This window comes from Notamacropus eugenii, chromosome 5, assembly GCF_028372415.1.
Source record: "Notamacropus eugenii isolate mMacEug1 chromosome 5, mMacEug1.pri_v2, whole genome shotgun sequence".
In the NCBI taxonomy this organism is placed as follows: Eukaryota; Metazoa; Chordata; class Mammalia; order Diprotodontia; family Macropodidae; genus Notamacropus; species Notamacropus eugenii.
Window position 1 is genome coordinate 280,401,888 of NC_092876.1, and position 20,164 is coordinate 280,422,051.

The 20,164-nt window shown below is 40.8% G+C and overlaps 2 protein-coding genes across 4 annotated transcripts in view; both read right to left on the bottom strand.

Moving 5' to 3' along the window:
• Window positions 1-218: 218 nt before the first annotated feature.
• Window positions 219-7,759, bottom strand: ATP5MG (ATP synthase membrane subunit g). Of its 2 annotated transcripts, XM_072613081.1 has the most exons (4): window positions 7,023-7,435; window positions 1,783-1,943; window positions 1,155-1,234; window positions 219-416 (listed from the first exon to the last, which is right to left on the bottom strand). In XM_072613081.1, the coding sequence occupies exons 1-3, from the start codon at window positions 7,072-7,074 to the stop codon at window positions 1,157-1,159; spliced, it is 291 nt and encodes a 96-aa protein (XP_072469182.1). In that variant the 5' UTR covers window positions 7,075-7,435; the 3' UTR covers window positions 219-416; window positions 1,155-1,156. The 2 variants fall into 2 exon arrangements, with proteins under 2 accessions (XP_072469182.1, XP_072469181.1); XM_072613080.1 differs by lacking the exon at window positions 1,155-1,234 and having other exon boundaries at window positions 7,023-7,759.
• Window positions 7,760-7,937: 178 nt separating this feature from the next.
• The window catches only part of UBE4A (ubiquitination factor E4A), a 37,670-nt gene continuing 25,443 nt past the window's right edge, over window positions 7,938-20,164 (bottom strand). For both annotated transcript variants that reach the window (XM_072613076.1, XM_072613075.1), the window contains exons 13-20: window positions 19,871-20,058; window positions 18,682-18,782; window positions 18,469-18,582; window positions 16,446-16,620; window positions 15,839-16,019; window positions 15,255-15,402; window positions 13,889-14,046; window positions 7,938-11,183 (exon numbers count right to left, since the gene is read on the bottom strand). In XM_072613076.1, coding sequence (XP_072469177.1) covers window positions 11,057-11,183; window positions 13,889-14,046; window positions 15,255-15,402; window positions 15,839-16,019; window positions 16,446-16,620; window positions 18,469-18,582; window positions 18,682-18,782; window positions 19,871-20,058 — 1,192 coding nt within the window. In that variant the 3' untranslated portion in view covers window positions 7,938-11,056. The remainder of the gene's footprint in view (window positions 11,184-13,888; window positions 14,047-15,254; window positions 15,403-15,838; window positions 16,020-16,445; window positions 16,621-18,468; window positions 18,583-18,681; window positions 18,783-19,870; window positions 20,059-20,164) is intronic.

Sequence of the window (20,164 nt, forward strand, 5' to 3'; positions counted from 1 at the left end):
TCAAATAATGGACTCTAGTGAGTAAGCATATCAAAGGGCAAACAGCAAACAGGTGCCTTATGTTCTTCAGAGTTGGACAGGCAATGAAAAACATCTGTGTTGATGCACTCACTAAGTCAAAAAGAATACCCAAATGACAGAGATATAAAGGATATAAATACCAAGGGAACAGAAACCCCTCCAACCCTCCCATATTATGTGACAGAGAAAACACCAAATTCCGTTATTATTTCCTTTTTTTATTTAGAAGTCTAGGCATATATGTTTCACAAACACACAAAGGATAAATCAAACACTCAGATGCTAAGAGTTGGTCTTCAAACATTATATCCAACGATGCCACCCTTGCCTATGATCTCGCCAACGTAAAACCACATGCACACCTCAGTGGCCACCAAACTATTTAGCAGAGCTTCCTGAAAGAGAAAAAAATACAAAACAAAAAACAGCCATAGTTTATTTAAGGTACATGCTTTCTCCTTTCCTCTATTCTCCATCACAGTTTTTGTGAGAGAGACCAAAAGGACAATATTAAGTCCCGGACAACTCAATTCAAGAAGAATTACTGACTGAAGTTAAATTCATTCAACTACTGAGGGTATTTCTCAATTATGAAGCTCAGAGCTTATACTTAAAAAAACAACAAAAAACCTATCAAAGCATTCTTCAAAGCTCTGAGCTGACCTAACCCTTTCATTACTAGTTTATGAGATTATTTAGGAGTACTGAAACTATTCACATGTACTGGAAACAGCTGCAACACTTTAGATGTGCTATTCATATGGAAGGATAAGCTACAGGAAACTAAGTCTCTAAACAGATATTTCTGTCTGGTTGAAGAAAATATTAAAGGATGAGAACTATGTCTTGGATAGATACCATTTCTTTCACAATTATCTGGCACAAGAAAATTCTCAAACATTTGGTTGATAACCCCTCCATTTTAGTCAAGGATAGTTCAACCTGTCTTTTTCATTTTTTTCTTTAATAGTAGATGGTTAAATGAGTTCCTCAAAAGCACTTTCTCATGTAGACACCAACTAAATTCTAATGGGCAAGAAATACATAAAACTATTTTCACACTGAACTCGACTTTCCCTTTCCTATTCTTTGTGAAGATGGCTGAGACTTCTTTTACTTAACATTAAACTTACAATTACTTGTTTGAGTCTGAAAAATCACCAAGTTTTTCAGGATGTGGGTGTACCAGTTCAGCCGTTATTCCCTTTGAATTCTATAGCAAGAGAAGATGGAATTCCAAGCTCTAATCCTTATAGCTTTTAGATTTTTATCTTCATGCAATTTAATATTACTTTGTATCATTTTATATGCTTGCCAGGTCTGGATTTTTTTCTTCCAGGGCAGCACTGCTTCCTGCTTATGATACATTCAAACAGACCTTTTGGCTGAACTAGACAGTCTCAGAGCTGGAGATGCACAAAAATGCAGAGTCAGCAAAAGCAAGCACCTGGATCTTGGTTACAATCATCAAAGCAGAAACCAAAGTAAAATGAAGAAAAAAGCTGCCCAGTAAAAAGACCAGGTCTTTGCTACAGAAGGGGGTCAAAGGGAACTAGGATACTATACAGCACACTGATCTCCTTCCAGATGGAGAAATTATCAAGGTTAAAATCTTCAGAAGCAGTTAAGTTAACCTCTACATACATCCTGTTGGATGCTAGCCTCACTTGAAAACACAAATGTTAATCAAAATGATCAGAAAAATCTCCAGGGAAAACATCTTCTGTTACGCACATCTATTTTCATTTAGCCTATGGTTACCTTAACTGTGAGATTTTTGAAGCTACCAGTTCGAGCTGATGAGATTATTTTTTTCAGGCTCTCAATGGCTCTGGGGATTTCAGTAGGACTTGGAGGAACCAGCTCAACCTTGGCATATTGCCAAAATGTGACCAATCGAGGCTTCGAATAAGTTGCAGCAGCTGGAAGAAAAAAAACCAAAAACCAAAACCAGGATGAACTCACTGGAGACTGAAAGAAGCAGATGTGTGGGCTGGACACAAATATTTATTCATGCATCGCATTCATTCATTGCTTGTACCAAATGTGCACCCTGTATGAAGAGTCAAAGCTGCTCCCTGGTAACAAGCAGCTACTAAAGATGCTGAACACCTGTGTCACAGGGGAAGTCCAGTCAGGCAGGAAACCTTTAAGCACAGCTTATTATGCAAGGACCTCACTAGTTAGAAGCTCGTACTGTTGCCTGGTTTATGAATGGCAAATCCATTTAACTGCATAGTTGGTGCATATTGGTCCTATAAATTAAGAAAGTAACAGCAATTTTTATTATAAATATTTGGTAGAGACTGGACAGGAATAGGTGAGGGAGGAAAGAATGGTACATTTAGAATCAGATTAAAAACCTGTCACAATATTTGGCACGAAGAACTTGATCCAAATGGAATTATACCAATTTGCATCCATTTTTAGTATCTATTATCAATATGCGCTGGATTAAACCTTTCTTAACAAAAGCACAGCTGCTCTTCCTTCCAAAGCAGTAGAAACAATACTGCAAAAGTCTGTAGCACCCAGGATGAAGAAAGTAGTATTTACAAAGATAAAAATGTCCTCAGACACTCATGTCAACAATTCAAGAAAAATCTGTCCTCTTTTGATTTAACCAAAACCACTATTTACACCCAGGTAGTTACAGAACTGTAGCAGTAATAATACTAAGATGGCTTTTTTGAATAAAAAATTATTACAAGAATAAAAACAATGAACAGAATAAATCTATGAACATACAATAAAGTATATGGATCCATATCCCTTGTTTGTCCCTCCTCCCTCCTGCCTATTGGAATTTACTTCTAATTAGTACCTGAAATACCAAGCTTGGGAAAAGGAAAAAAAAAATTGTTTAAACCCACTGAGTTTTCAGTTGTTAGAAATTTTGCTATCAGATCTGGCTGAGAAGAAAAATGAATGGCAAATACAAGGTATGAGGCTTCCTTGTGAACTTCTTCATGGAAAGGCCATGTGCTAAGTCTGTAGTCAGAGGAGCTGAGTTCAAATTCCAGTTCTGCCACTTCCGACCTGTGTGCGCTTGAATACGTCTTAACTTTTAGGATCTCAGCTTCTTCATTCACAAAATAAAGGGAATGGACTGGGTCACCTTTTCTACTGGGACAATGAAAGATATAAACATTTAAGGAGACACAAAATCTCTTAAGAAATGATGTAGAAAAGACCTTATGCTGGCCAATAAAGGAGGACAACTAAGAACCATGGTTTGGATAAGACAATAGTTTTTTTAACGAGTTCAAATGTAAGATAATGACACTTTTCCCCAATGGTTTCACAAACTAAGAAAGAAACAGAAGTTAAGGCTGGAAGGGTCTTTTCATTCAGTCATTACTTAACACATAGTCTGACACAACAAGTAGGGGATTAATGTATACTTTTGATTGGAAACTTTCATGTCACAGAAGAGGTAAAGTGACTTAGCTAAGGTCACAGAGCTCATTAGTGGCCAAGTTTTGATCAGAAACTAGGTTTCCTGACTCTTGATCATGTTCTTTCCATTTCACCTTTTTTAAATATTTTTTTTGAGGGGTTGAAGGGCATAGAGGGAAAGGATTAAGAGTTTTCTAGTAAGTTTTCTACTCTGATACCTTATTGAGCATGGAGGTGAACCTGAGATTCTCAGTGCCTATGTCAAGGAAGCACAAGCTCTGGTAAGTCTTATTAAGTTGAAAAGGGGGAGGACAGGTCTGTCAAAGGTGTCACTATATTGTCTGAGGACCAACCTACTCAATTCCAGGAAGACTTATCACAAGTAGATCTAAGTCAAAGAGGAGTTGTAATTTACCTGATGTAAAAGAATCCATTCTGATGTTTTATGTATACATTCATAGCTTTCTTACTATACTGAGTACTTACTACTCTTTCTATGCCGAGAATCAATTTGTCAAATACTTCATCATTGGAGAAGTTTGACGGCTATGAAATTATTATGCACTATAAGCTCGACCACAACCAAATATAACCAGCAGACATTAAACTTTCAAAATATATACACATACACACCGGATTGGTGTTAGATTGAATTAGATGTCTATTTCGTTACTGACTTGACTTCATCAATCCCTTTTTCTGTAGCTTCTAGAAATAAAAGGATACCTTTCTCAATTATTCATTTTAAGGGAAGCAATTAATGGTACTAATAATGCTGAAATTTATTTGTGTTTTACTTGAGAATGTATAATATCTTTGCTATTTGTCTTTATTCTTCTATTTTGGTTGGGTTAAGATTAAAACAATCTGTATTCCTTGAACACACATACTGGCGAAGGTTCTGGTTCTTGGGGGAAGAGGAAAAGCATCTTACATCTCAAAAAGAATGCTCACTGGTAATCCACTAAATGGATAATACAGGATAAGAAAAATCTGTTCACTTTCTATTTTGGTGGTGGTGGCTGTTGTGTTCATTTTTGAAGAAAACTATGACATTAGAGAAATGATGACAAGACTTGCACTTGACTTTGAGTAAGGGAGGGCTGTGCAGGTCACCAGCCTCACTCCTCTTCCAGAGTCATCTGAATCTAGTGACCAGATATTCATCAGGATGACTGGAGATGACCCAGGTTGCAAAGGGAGTTCTTGGCCTTTTTAGGTACTTACTTAGAGTGAGGTAATGCCCATTCAGTGAATAAGGCCTCTTTGAGAAGTAGTCAGGGAATGGACCCTGGCTTGAATGAGGATGTGTATGACAACTGACATCTAGTTATCTCAGTTAAACAGCATTCTGCAAAAACGGTTGTTTCATTGGCAAAATGTAGAGAAAGGCTTTCTTGTAACAATATTTTGTTAGTAAAAAAGTTCTTTTCTACGGTGTTTACAATTTTGGCACTGTCCCTTTTAGAACCTGCATGAGAAAAGGACGAGGAATAGGATCAGTCTATTACTAAGGAGGGGTGGTGGTGGTTGAAATAAAGTAAGAGAATCAGACTGTGTCTGGCATAGAGAGTTCAATAGTATTTATTTTTTAATATGAAAGTTCAACTAATTCATTGTTGGTGGAGCTGTGAGATGATCCAACCACTCTGGAGAGCAATTTGGAACTATGCCCAAGGGGCTACAAAAATGTTTATACCCTTTGATCCAGCAATATCGCTTCTGGAACTCTATCTCAAAGAGATCATAGAAATGGGAAAGGGTTCCACATGTACAAAAATATTTATAGCAGCTCTCTTTGTGGTGGCCAAAAACTGGAAATCAAGGGGATGACCATCAATTGGGGAATGGCTGAATAAGTTGTGGTATATGAATGTAATGGAATACTATTGTGCTATAAGAAATGATGAACAGAAGACTTCAGAGAAGCATGGAAAGACTTATATGAACTGATGCTGAGTGAAAGGAGCAGAACCAGGAGAACTCTGTACACAGTAACAACCACCTGTGCCAGGAACTTTTATGGTAGACTTAACACTTCATCGAAATGCATGGACTTACAAAATTTCCAGTGGACTCGAGACAAAATGCCTTCCACATCCTGAGAAAGAACTATGGAATTGGATCGCAGACAGAAAGACCATTTCCTTTTATATTATGTTTTGTTTTATGGTTTCTCCCACTCATTTTAATTCTTCTACGCAACATGCATTTAATAGGAATATATAAGTAGAGCCTATATAAGATTATATGCCATCTCAGGAAGGGAGTAGGAAAGGAGGGAGGGGGGAATGAGGAGGAGCAGTAGAAAATAATCTAAGCTATATGGAAGTGATTGTCAAACACTGAAAACAAATAAAATAATTCAATTTTAAAAAAAGTGCACATTTCCTGCTTAAATTTCCTACAATGGAAGGAGTTCTAGATGTGGAGTCAGGAGATATGGGTTCCAATTCTGACTGTACCGCTTATTAGCTAGGTGACCACGCAGGGCCTCATTTAAGATAGAGTTGTTGCAAAACAGTTCTAATGGTGAGATCCTAGAGAACTGTTATTTGAATTGTAGATTTAGAGCTGGAAGGGAACAGAGAACTTCCAGCAGTGCCTTGAATACACCAGGCACTTAATAAAAGGAAAAAGTGTGATACAACTGAAGTCACTCCAGGAAATGATGCCTGAAAAAGAATGGTCTACACCAAGTTGGCACTCAATAATGCTTGTTTATCTAGAATACCGGATAACAGGCCATGATTTTAAAGCTATCAGACGGGTGTCTATCAGTGATTACACTCCTGCAGGATGTCCTACCACTCAGGCAGTCTGGATGGTATGAACTCACTTACACAGTGCTTTGAGGTTTAACAAATCAATTTACTCACAACAACCCTAAGACAGTAAGGTAAAATCCTATTATAATCCTTAATCAGAAACTTCCACGGGGGTAAGCAGGCCGTCCAAAAACACAAGACTAGCGTTAAGAGCCAGTATTCAGGACCAGGCCTTTCCGGGTTCCGAGGTCTTCACCTTTCCCCCACACTGCGCTATCCCGGCTCTCAAACTCGATTTCACCAAGTTCAATTCTCTGGTTCTTGGAAAGCTCACTCCGGGTCCAGATGGAGCGTGCACTGAATGGTTCCGGGGCCACGCGGCAGGGAGGACGGGGTCGGAACGTGAACTCAGGGGTTTCAAGCACTCCGTGGACAGCCGGTTCGTCCAAGTTTGTGGGGATCCCCGCCTCTCCGCAGTCAGTTTCCCCTTTGCTCCAAAGTGCGCCCAAACCAAAGGGGTTGTGAGAAGCCCCCGGCCCCCAAAGCAGAGGCAGATATAGGGGGCACTCGGGACAGCCCTCGAGTGTTTCGTATTCAGCCCCTACGCAGGACACGCTCGGGGTTGAAACGGGGCTGCTCAGGTCCTGTCGGCCCAGGGTAGAAATGCAGCCCGAAATCAGACAGTCCTGCGGAGTGAAGACCAAAGGCCCGACCGGGGACAGGCCACGGGCCTGCGGAGGCCCTCTCTCCCCCCCGCACGTTTCCCCTTATTTCTACCCCCCACCCCTCACCTCGGCCCAGTCGGGCCAAGGGACGAGACAGGGTTCCGCTCACCGTTTAGCAGGACTGGAGCCTTTTCGATGGCGTTGCGGATAAGCTGAGCCATGGCGAGGGCGAGCGAAGGGGTACACGGCTCGTCAAGATCTTCCCTTACTCAGACCGGGCCGCTGGCTCTCATCTGAATGTCACCCTCCGGAAGGACCCAAACCCCAGGACCCCTCTTGCCCTTCCCGAAGTAGGATGTCCAAAGTGCGCCTTCCCTCTAGGGTTCCTACGGCGGGGCCTCAGAGAAGGTGGGTCGATGGGGATAATCACAGAGCATGAAAAATATTTTTATGTATTATGTGTGCATGGCCCACAAGGAACACACTGATGAAAAACTCGAAACAGGCGATTGCTAGGGCAACCTTGGTGAGGAGCTCGGAACTGACGGAACAGGTTGCGGAGTCAGGGAGAGCGCGTGCGTGAAGGAGAGCCTAGCCTGCGCATTGCGCACGCTTCCAACCCCCACGCCCCCGCTCCGGCCTAGCTCCCGAAGGTGCGAGTCGTAGCTTGTCCTTGGGCTGGTGCTTCGGGGGAGAGCGAACCCTGGGCGGAGAAAGGCGCGCCGGGCTGCAGTCTAGGTTCTGTCGCAGACCCGCTGTGGGACCCCGAAGGTTTCCTCACGTGGAACGCGAGCGGGACCAGATTTCTAAGCCCGCCCGGTGGGACCGACCAGTTTTATTGGAGGGCCGCGGTGCGCTCGCGCCCGGCCTCGTCGCGGCAATCCCGAGCTCCGGCGCCCCAAGTCCCGCCCCCCGTCCCCCAGATTCTTGTGCCCTCTCCCGTCTGGTTCTCTGTGTGTGGCCAGGCTCCCTTTCCCTCCCTCACCCAGAGCCTGGCTGGCGGGCTGCCCGGCACGGCGTTGTGCCACACCACGTGCCCGGATCCAGTTCTAGTACGGAAGACTGAGAAATAAAGAGAGGGAAGTGGTGGCCGTGGCTCTAGGCAGGTATTTATTAAATACGACTTATGCACAAACACCCCCGGCAAAGGTTGGCAAGCGGTGACCTTTCCACATACGGTTTTGGTGACTACATTTTATTTCGGTAGCAGAACTCTTGGTTCTGCATTTTTCTTCTCCGGATTCTCTTCCCAGTTGTTTGCCAGGGTCTGCGGATTATTTCCTCACGTGATAGAACAGCCCAGCACAGGGCAGTGCCAGTCACACCTGAGGAGCTCATGCCTCCAGTAATGGCTACTCAGCAACCAGATCAGAGAAAGCCGGACAGCCTCGGTCAGGTCTGACACCTTCAGCTATGAAAAAGGACAGCTGCCAGCTGCGAGATGGAAACGTTTCTGCAATTTTATACACATGTTAAGAACTGTATTTAAAAAGAAAACTAGTACCACTTGATATAATCTACTAAATATCAAATTTTAATATCATTCTTGCAAAGTTACGAGCAGCGTTGGAACTGATTAGTCTTTGTTTTCTCATCAAATGTTCCAATGCTTTAAGAAACCTCTTTTAAGATCCTTCAAGATACGAATTTAAAGAGTTGCTTCAGAGTTTGCAGGAAATGAAACCATCTTCTTGAGCTTCATTAATACCCTTGCCTGTATGAAGATGGTCATTTGAAAAAATTTATTTCATAGGTGCCCTTAATTCAACTTACTTTGAGAAAGAAAGGCACAGGGGCAATGGCTTCACCACCAAAGGGTAGCCTTAAACGACTGACTTCTTCCATTCTGTTGGATTGTAATGTGAATTTGAAGAAATTCAGCAGCAGGTGTTAGGCACGATCACTTCTATAGTGCTTCAGCCATATGTGTAGATTATTAAGAAAGTAGATTTTAAATAGCTTGCCAAGAAAGGCTTACAATCTAAAGGCCACACAGAGAAAGGAAACAACAGACACATCTAAGAGAGGCAGCACAGGTTCTTTAGAAAGCTGCTGGGCCAGCTGACTGGAGGTTTCATCGCTCACCTTCATCCATCAATTTTCCCTCTAAATCTCTGCTCTGTTTACATTCTAAGTGTATGTGTAAGAGACATTTAAGTAGCTAGATGGTTTGATAGTGTACACAATGCCTTCTCAGGATGGATTTGACATGAAGCACATGACAAGAGAACAAACAAATCTTGGAGCAACTCAGACATATGATGGCATTGGTGAAAGAATTCTGGGTTCCTAGAGCATGTATAACCCATGACAGCATGTAGTAGCCACCTAACACAATCTAGAACACCCTCCTGGCCCATCTGATTTATGGTTTTCCATGAGATAAACACTAAGACAGTGATAACCTATTAGAACTACTTTCAATGGACATTTGTCCAGAGACCTATACCTACTCATTGTAAAGAGGTCGCAGCCCATTCTAATGTACATTAAATCAAGGACAATGCTCCCTACTTCGTATAAGACATTTAAACATGTCAAATTAATTTTCAGTTATGGAATTTCTAGGTTTACAGGTACAATACATATAAAAACAGTCTTTGAGGGAAGGAAAGGTTTTAAACACTATGATGCCTTTTCCAACACATAAATGGAGAACTTAACTTATAAAACTTAACAAGTGTGGCCTGCCTACCCATTACAATCTACCCATCCTAAAGAGGATAGGACTGAACCTCACTGGCAAATATGCAAAATGTATGTGGCCAAGGTTTTTTTCAAGTTACTTCTTTGTTAAATGAGAATCCAGAGCTGGGCTGAGACTAGCTGTCAGATCCTCTGGCCACAGGCCCAAATATACATTAATGTACATACTTTACAATCTAAGACTCTTTAGATAGAATGAAAGTGTCAGCAAATGTGTCTACACACTACACTGCACACATACAGTCATGCAAAAGGCACAGTATAAACTGGCATACAGCTTATACTGCACCTAAATAATACATACACTGAGATACATATTCTGTGTTGACCAAGACAGCTGTTGGCTGGATATTAGTGATTTCAAATGATAGAGATAGGAAAGGGCCCTATTCATAATATAACTTGTCATACTGTTGTCTACTTAATTTTAGTCCCTGCAGTTAGAGTGTTTTGTTGTTTTGCAGATGCCAGAGGAATCAATAGGCATATGCCGTCCTTTAAATAGACACTGGTATGCCCTTAGCCCAGGATATACAGACTAGATGTGTCAAAGCTGCTGCTATGTTCCACTCATCTTCATAAAAATATCATAGTGTTAAATCTTATAATTGGAAAGGGCTCCCCATAGGGGAGTGTTTGGATAAGATGGTATCCCTGGGTACCATTCTAAAATAACAAACACCAAGCCCACACAACTCATGGCTTGTGACAAAAACTGCATAAGATAATCTCTTTCTGTCCTGTGTATCACCTTTTAAAAAACCTATGCAAATATCAAGATGTTTTATTCACATTAAATTTTGTTATCTAACAAAAATACCAATAACACCACAGAGCTGTAACAAGGAGAAAGGCTGAAGTCCAGCTTATGGAATCCGATAGGGACCTGGCCAAAATTTTTTTGGTTATGCCAATTGCCACTGAAATATGTGACGTCAATTCCTTAATATCAGTGAATAACGAAAATAATAAGCTATTTAAATGGTAAGCAGCCAGTGCTGAAGAGAAACAAAATAAAGAATTAGCCTCTCCCTCACTGAGACCATGAGGAAGCTTTAGTAAAGCTGATATTATTAGTCTAAGTTGAAGGGGAAAAAAGAGGAAGAGGAAACAAAAAGGTGAAAGTTGGAGACTTTCTAAACTTGGTGATGTCACATAAAGTATAATTATCAGCAACTCAGGGGAACATAGATTTGAAAGTTCTTAGAGTCATAACTACCATTATCTGTGCAACAGCAATTCTCCATTTGAGGGAAAGGAAAAAAGGAAAGGGAGAGGGAGAGGAGAGGGAAGAGAGATCGGAGGTGGGGGGAGGAAGAGGGAAAGGGAAGGGTGGGGAATGTGAGAGAAAAAAGAGGGGAAACAGGTGAGACAAAGGGATTTGGGGGAAGGAAGGGAAAAAGGCTAGGGGGAAGGGGGAGGGGAAGACAGACCAATAGACTGTATTATTTATCCACATTCTTGGGGTTGGCTTTTGGTTTGTTAAATTCACAGTATTTACTCAAGTTGTTCCTTCTGTAATTTCCTCTCTGCGAGCCACCGTTGGATTTTCTCTTTTAGTTCTGTGTTTGGCCGGATCTGGTCCATAGTTAGGGGGCTTCGGTTAAAGGGATCAGTCTGATCACTGGGAGAAAAAGAAGGAAGAGAAATTTACTGTAACAGCGTCTAATACTGCAGGTCACTGAGGCAAGCAGTGTTAAAGATAGACTCTCACTTTGCATTAAGCAGAATCTGACTGTATGACTTTGAGAGTACAAGTCAACTTACTCTCTGAAATGCTCATTTTGGGTTTGGGAGGGGTTTGAGATTAAGAAAATTAGAGACTGTAGAGCAGAGTTTCTTGACCTGAGGTCCAAGAACTTGGATGGGAGAAAAATTATATCTTTATTTCACACTTTTAAAAATACTATTTTGAGAAGGGGTCCACAGGTTTCATTAGAATTCCAAAAGGGTCCATGACCAAAAAGAATAACCTTTTGAACTCTAAACAGCTAGCATTTATATAGCATTTTAAAGTTTATAAAGCTCTTTACAAATATCTCATTTTATCCTCACAACCACGGGAGGTAGGTGCTTTTTATATTTTTAAAGATGAGGAAACTAAGAAGGCACACATAGGTTAGTTAACTTGCCCAGGGCCACACAGGTAGTAAATGTCTGAGGCCAAATTTGAACTTGGGTCTCCCTGATTTCAGGGCCAGCATTCTATCCGTTGTACCACCCAGCTGTCTAGAAGGAAACTCCAGGGGAGTCTTCTACTTTAAATTGGCTTCCTTCCCTTAGCCTCTAAAAAAATATACCCAAATGATGGTGCAGTGGATAGAGTGCTGGGCCTGGAGACAGGCAGAACTGAATTCAAATCTGTATTCAGACACTAATTGTGTGACCTTGGGCACTTAACCTGTTTGCCTCAGTTTCCTAAATTGTAAAATGGGAATAGCAATAGTACCTACCTCCCAGGGTTGTTATGAGGGTCAAATGAGATAATATTTATAAAGCACTTAGCACAGTGCCTGGTACATAGTAGGTATTATATAAAGGCTTCCTTCTTTCCAAATGTTATTGCCCAGATAATACTTAGTTGATAGCAGAAGCTTTAAATCCCATCTTTCAGCATTCAAACTTCAAGTCTCCCTGAGGCTTTTTGTTGTCAGTTGTTTTTCAGTTGTGTCCAACTATTAGAGGCACTTATATCCAAACTACCTGTATGGGGCTGCCAGTGATTTCAGTCTGACAGATTCTTACAAGTTATAAAAGACTGAGTTACCATGTTGAGCTATGATCTTAAAATGGAGAGAGACCTTGTAAATATCTACTTGATCCACAATATTATTGAGTTATGTTGGCCAACCAGAGAATAGGATTTTCTAAAAGAAAGGAAAGCTTATAATTTATGGGACACTGTGTCTTCTCTGCATATCAAGCCTACCATAATGTGAAAATTCTTACAAAAATAGAAAAAAGAACTACCTAGTACAGTGTCATGTACCCAATATCACCAGTCATGGTGTGGCTTTCTTTTTTCTTGGTCCATTGGTTTAAAAAACTCCTTGTGAGGAAATGCTCTCTACCAAATGCAAATCAATCACTATCCTGCACCTTACACTTTTAGAGAGAAGTTAAGTAACTTGCGCATGGTCCTGGTCTGTGTTTGTATTAGATGTGTGACATGAACTCAGGTCTTTCTGACTTCATGCTGCCTCAATGTCTGTATGTAACGTTAATGGTGGATGGGGGGAAGAGTTAAAGATCTTCCTGCCCATTAAGAGGCCTCAGATACCTTTTGTTAATTTCTAATGAGGCACTGAGTCACAAGGGGTCATCCCGTCCAGCCTTGAAAGGTGTATCTATACTCTGGAGGTGAGGTTTTACTTTGGGGCCTGTTTTTTTTGGAAGAAGGTTGGTGTGCCAGATGACACTCTGGGAAGCAGTTAAGGAGCGCCCCTGGCTTTGAAAACCTGGGGTGCTTCTCTCTCTGGTAATGATGTATATATTGCCTGTGGTCAGACAGTTGGAAGCCCGTCTGTTGGTCTTTATTTCTCTGTTTTTATTTTCCCTGAAGTTCAGGGTGCTGACTTTTTCCCCTGAACTAAGTGAATGATACATGTGCTTGATTAAAGTAGATTGCTGACCCCTCAAAAGTTACTTTCCTTTTAGAAAAGCAGGTCTAAGAACCTATACAGCAGGCCCTCCTGTGTATGCCTGGGTCTTTGCTGTTACACTGTTTTTAAACTTAATTTTACTGATGTTTATTTGTTTAGAACCTTTTCACCTCCCAGTGACTTCCTCCTACTCTCCATTGAACCATCCCTTATATTTATTATTCTTTTAAGGTTAAAAAATACCTTCTACCAAATTCAGACCAACTTGTAAGAGCAAGGATCCTTTCATCCTTAATTCTGCCTGCTATTGCTGCCAAAAACAGGATTCTTAAGTAACTACTTATAAGTGGTAGTAGAGGTTACCATTGCCCAATTACTGATAGCTGCTTAAATAGTAGGCTGGGGAAAGCTTTTATACGCTGCCATTGCCAAATACAACTGCAGCATCAGGACAAGGGTTAACCTTTATGGTTAGTATAGAATGAAAACTGAATTTTTATGAAGAAAAATTCAAATGGATATATTTTACAAGGTATGCTATTATGGAGTGATAAGGTATGAGCAAACATATCTGAATGGGATGCCTAGTTTGGAGTATTAAATTTCTCTTACCTATCCAGAGAGATCAATTAGTTAATAAATATAGAGAGTGTTTACTACACTCATAACTCTAACATAATACATGGTTTCTGCTCTCAAGGTTTGTTTGATTCTAGAATGTGAATACCTGAGCAGATGCCTGGCTATTGTGGACCTATCCACAGTGACTCTGGAAGATGGCAGCATCACAGGGTCTGACATCAGTGTGCTCATGATGGGATCAAGAAACTCATCACAGGCATCTGCATAGGTCTCTTCTTCCTGTTGTTGGAGATCTGCAAGAGACTAAAAGCAGTAAACCATGTGGTTAGTGCTGGATTTCCAAAGCCACTGATTATGGGAGGCTCGATGGTTATGCCTGAACATTCAAGTCATGAACTACTTTTAGCACTAATAAATGAGTTTAATGTATTTTTTTTTCACCAAGAAGGTATCATGAACATCTGAACAGACACAAGCAAGATGACCAATTTTGCCCCCAGATCAAAATTCATTTTGGCTGCTGTGAGCTGGAAATGAATTTCAAGTGTTGGTATGAAAAGGTCAAACAACATAATAGAAAAGAATGTTTTCTTTTCCTCTACCTGTTTTAAATGCCAGAATTCAGATAAGGTTGTCATTTGCATAGTTACAGAATCTCCCATGTAGACTGAATATGAATATGAAAAGCTATTTCTGGTTTTAGGTAGAGAAACCACAAGAGCAGCCAGATTTTACATATGGAAATATAGCTGTCAATGGTCAACCATTATAATAAGCAAGGCCCTGTCACCTGAGTTTAAACCTAGCTTTACCATCATTTGATTTCTTTATCAGCTCAGTAAGGGTTCTAAGGAGAAAGAGCCTCACTCATTGAACCAGTCGTTGAATCAAGGAAAAGGAAGGATGTCTCTAAAAAGGTAATGCTTTGGATAGGCTGGTATAAGGATGATTGGGTTTCAGTTTCTTCAGTGCACAGGTTCATACTCCTTAATCATTTCTATTTTAGTTTTACCTTCTGTGAAATAGGATAATTGCAAACGCAATCTTACTTTATGTGAACAGTGAAGTATTTTAGCTTTAAACAATGCAGAAACATAATGTAAATAAGGCAAGAGAATTAACTAGATCTATAAGGAATGAATTAATGGCAGCAAAACACACCTGGGTAGGGGAGTTCTGTCTCAATAGTTCTTATTCGAGGTCTCCTTGAATCACCTCCTACCTTTCCCCCCAAAAACCACCCCTGGGAAGAAAAATGAATGTATTTTTACATTCTTCTCTTCCTATAGCAGGATCTCAAAACCAATGAAGTTTTTACTTGAGCATGTCAAACAAATGAAATCAATAGGAAAAGGGTACATCAAATCACTGATTATAATAAAGCTTTTTTTAATATAACTTCTTTATACTTCCTCAAAGCAACTTTTTTTGGGGACACAGAGTAGTGGAAGTGGCAGGCTGGTTTTAGCACAGGATGTAAGCAGCTACACGTTGGTGTTTCCTTGCCTTACCTTGATTTTCTCTGCCAGATTGCTGAAAGCTACAATCATATTTCCAGGCTTGTTTATTTTCTTCAGGACTCGGACTGTCTGAGCAAAGAGCATTGGGGAATAAGATCGCCCATCCTTGGGCACAGTAGCACAGAAATTCTCCTCATCACTAGATGGCCAGCATCAGAGAGAAACAATGTGGAAGAGTATATGTCAAACAAAGGAGAGGTGTGCTGCGGTTCAGAAAAGGTCTCTTATCACCTATAAGCCATGATTATACATCTGATATAGGAAAATTGCATGCAACATTTTGGGTGAAAAGCCTAGTGAGTTTTTCTCTACAGGCTTAAAAATATTTATTTTTCTTTTCAATCCAGAACCTCTTAAATTTATCTTTACACATGATGGTCATAACACTTATCACCCCAAAGAATGCTGCACATATCAGATCGTACTAAATTCTGAAAACATGCTTTTAAAGAAATCAGAACTCCACCATTTCACATCTCTACAAAATGACCACTCTGCCGCCCCATAACCACGATTACATTATAAAATATCACATCAACTTTCTCTCTGATCTCAAAAGATCTACTCTCATGTACCCAAGGTTTAAGTAGATGTTGCAGATGTCTGAAACAAGCTGCTGGGGTTTGAAGTCAAACTCGCTGAAGTCCTTGACTTTTAAGGCTCCCATCTTAGGACCAACCAGGTGCTGCAGGAAGTAGTTTAGCATAGAGATGATTCGTTCAGCCAGGAAGGGGTGTACAAAGAGGGACTTGATCTCTGAAACAAATGGATGGCACCCTAAGAAGTCAAACTATTACCAATTCTTTACTACCTGTGGGCAGGACAGGTAAAGTATTTCTCCATGGAGGTGAGGTTGCAATGAAGGAGAACAGGGATTTCATATTCCATATGGAATTCCTTAGGGATTTATGTATTTATTCTACCCAGAGAGGGCTAAGCTCTATATGCAAAGTCAATTGTGCAAAAACCTAGCAAAGTGAAAATAAACCTTGAATTAAGTAAAGCTTGATCAAATCATTTGCCCAACAAGTCTGCTATGAATGTTTTTCAATGACCCACTGCCTAATCTTAGAGTCAAAGATGCTGCCCATCAGACTTCTAGGATCAGCTGTTCAGGTCCCTGCAACAAGGTTCAGTGCTCCCACCACTGATTTTTAGATATGTAGATCTTCCTGTTCTTACCTGATGTTAGAAAGGCCAAGGTACCAATGGTTTCGTTAGACATGATGTTGTGGAATCGAGCCAGCTGCCCAAACATTTGCAGACTGGCCTCCTTCTCTCGGCGTGCCTCTGGAGACAAACTGTCCCATTCACCTTGGTCCCTCTCAATCTGCTGAATCTTTATCTTGCTTAAGTACTGAACAAAGTGAAAACAGTGGGATGAATCAAGATTCTTCAATTAAATTTCTTTAGTTCAACAGACACCAAAGGACTATTTGCACATGGCAGTTTGCTAGGTAATAAAGGAAGGTAGTTTAAGTGAGGGAAACACTTCAAGAATCTGCTTAAAATGAAACTGAGTCTTAAAAAAAAAAGCGAATTGAGGATAAATCAGTGTAGATGAGATTTTCCAAGATGGTAGAAGAAAACTGTAACTCTAGAGGTGACACTAAGACTTTTGGGACAACCTATGTATCTTATCATGGGGGTTGAGTTAATAGGAAGAAGTTGAAGTGATACAGATTTCAGTTCTTTGTCAGGAAACTAGAGTGGCTGAAAAGTGAAACAGCTACTTCAGGAGATGGTAATAACAATGATACCGGCTAACACTTATGCAGTATTGATTATGTGCCAGGCACAATGCTAAGAGCTTTACAATGATCATCTCATTGAATTCTCACAGCAACTCTAGGAGGTAGGTGCTATTATCATCCTCATTTTATAGAGAGCAAATTTTCCCATAAGGAGGCTGAAGGACTACTTATATCAGGCAAGTATAACAGATATGGGTTAGACAAGAAGACCATGAAGGTCCCCTAAACTCTATAAAGTTCTGTAAGACTGTGTATGAGGTGAAAATGAAATACTTAGGTCAACAAACAGGCATGAGGAATCAGAGATCATATTTAGAGGCATAAGGGGCATTAGAGACCATCTAGTCTAATCCCCTCATTGTACAGTTGAGGAAACTGACACTAGAAAGGGAGGTGACTTGCCCAAGATTTAAACCATGGTCCTCTGAGTCCAGATCTGTTGATCTTTCCACAATCAGAAGAAAAGGAAACCAAGAAGTTTCCTGTCATCAAGAAAACTCTATCAAGTTGTAAGAAGGACCATACACTTATTTGGAAGCCTATTTCTGTCAATATTCTTGTAGCAAACACTATGACAAACAGATGCATGCAGATACCATCTGTTTTGCTTTTATGTTATAATGACTCCTGCTGGGAGGAAGATCTGCACATAACATGGTCTGTTCTCTTACTCTCTTGAGTTCATAAAGAAGCTCATCTGAAAATGCCAGCTTGAAAAAAAAGTAACCCAAGACAAAATCTTCGGTGTTTCCATGTAAGTAGCTGTGGGTATGGCTAATTAACAAGGGGGTCATCATGAACCCAACAGGCTCTCCCCAAGGTTTAACCGGTTGCCTGTCCTCTGGGAACTTGTCTTCCCTTGCTTCCATCATAGGGAGGGAGGTTTTGCTCGGTGGATGAAGGCTGTTTTTTATAGTAGCAATAAGCAGTTCCATTAGGTGTGGTTAATCACACCCAAGGGGCTGAAAGACACCAAACTATGTTTTATATGTTGTAAAACTTAAAAATATAATTGTTTCCAACAATAATTTTATAAATCCACCATCATTATTACTCAAGATTTGGGAGATGAAGAATATTGGCAATTTGGGATTCCCCACACAAAAACCTACCCTAAGCCAAGCTCTTTCATTTTGCAGACCTGGTTCCATGAGTTAATTCTACCAATATCCCTTTGTCCAGATTTTTAATCTCTTTGCTGCAGCAGTTCACCCTTATCCAGTTGGCTTCAATGCACCTTGATCTTGGCCAACAGGGGGAAACTACTTGGTAGACTGTATGTGTCCTCATATCAGGTGTAATAACATTATCTGGTTCCATCTGTACACTCTCAAGCTCCATGTGAGAAATTGATCCTGCTTTTATTAAAGAAACATGAGGTTCCTCTATTTTGAATAGAAGGTATGAATTTGTGATTTGATAATATGAAGACTGTCAAACCAACTTCTTACCTGTATGGCTTCATCCAATAGGAAGATAGCATCATTCATCAGCAGGTTAAGGAAGCGGAGAAAGAGAGGGGGATTCATGGCCTCCAAATTTTCAGAGGCATAATCGGCTAGACCCTGCAAACCCCATCCCAAAAGAAAGAGGTTAGCAAGAAACTATAGTCCCTTGGGTTTTTTTTTAATGTAAGGATACTGATTATTTCACCACTATCTTACCTTTATGCTTTCTCTGTAGGTGTCTGTTCCCCACATGTACTTTAAAATAGGATACATGGGGCGGCGGTAGTTAAACTTTTGCTCAAATTGATGGGGGTCTCCTGGAGAAAGGCAATAGAACAAAGAATAATCAGGTAGGGTATGGGTGCTGGTGAGAGTGAGATGGGGAGTAGGAATCTCTTTTCATTCCAAAGTTGCCAAGGCTCCTAGTGGTATCTGCTTTCAGAGTTACCATCTGCCCAGAGCAAGGGTGGGATATGTACTCATTCCTCATGATAGCTCAGGCAGTAGATGTACAGAGCACCTTGCTCAAGAAGGAACCTTTATCATAGCAGGTGCCTGAACAGTAGTCAAGTTGCAAAACAAAAACCAAGAAAATAAGCACTACCAGATCCAAATATAGGGCACTCATCAAGCTTTGTTGTGAAGGTGCCATAGGAGCAGCAATGGAGGAAGTGAAGTACCACTGAAGAGATACATTTCCAGACATATCTCTCCTTGGACTAGAGATGTGGTAGTAGACTGTGACTTCAGAATTTTAACTTCTTATGGTCATCTACTATGGGGTAGAGGTGGGTGGAATACTTCTAGCTTTCCCCAAATTTAACATCTATATAGAGCTCAATTCAGTTCTCACATTCTTGAAACTCCATCTCTGAACTGTGAAACCAACTGGTTCCTGATAACACCGAAAGACAGGAAGTCAGAACATGACACTGCATACTAGCCTCAGGAATGGCTAACCTGATACTCATAATACCTTTGACACAATCGTACTGTCATTGCTGAGAAGGAGCTCCCCTGTAACAGGGCTTGAATGACAACCTGAGACATGGCACTGTTTGAATGAGTTAACCACTGGAATATTATCTGGCTACAATTAAGAGGCTTCACTGTTAAGCAAGAAAGAGAATACCAGCTGACAGCACTTGAAGCCCAACAGGCAGATAGGCTAATTAAGATGGAAGGGTCTCAGTAAGTTGTCTTTATTTCTGCTGTTTTTGCAGTTTTACCCAGATAAGGGAAAAGAAGGGTCTGTGTGTCTAATTAGATATACCGTGTACATTAATTAGATAGTCTAATTGATTATGATTTGATCAAGTCTGGTACCCTAGTATTTTCTTCTCCTCCACAAAAGATCTGCCTGGCTGTCAGCGTCTCAGTGTTGGGGCCATTCATAGCTGCTTACCTGTAAACTCGATGTCTACAAAGACTTTGATGAGTGCCTCAGCAAGTTGGGCTGCATATGGATAGCTGCAGAACACACGCTTACGGTGGAAGACACTGGACACCAAGGGATTTGAGGCTTGGTCCAGGTGTGGCATGACTGCTTCCAGTACCTCTGCCAGTTTGGCCCTCAGGTGGGGGTTTTTCATTCTGCAATGTGTTTAGGAGATAGGATAACATGGATGGGGGAGAACTGACTGCCAAATTGGTGAAAGTCTGTTATTTCAACATTTAGACCTATTGGGATGGCGATGTA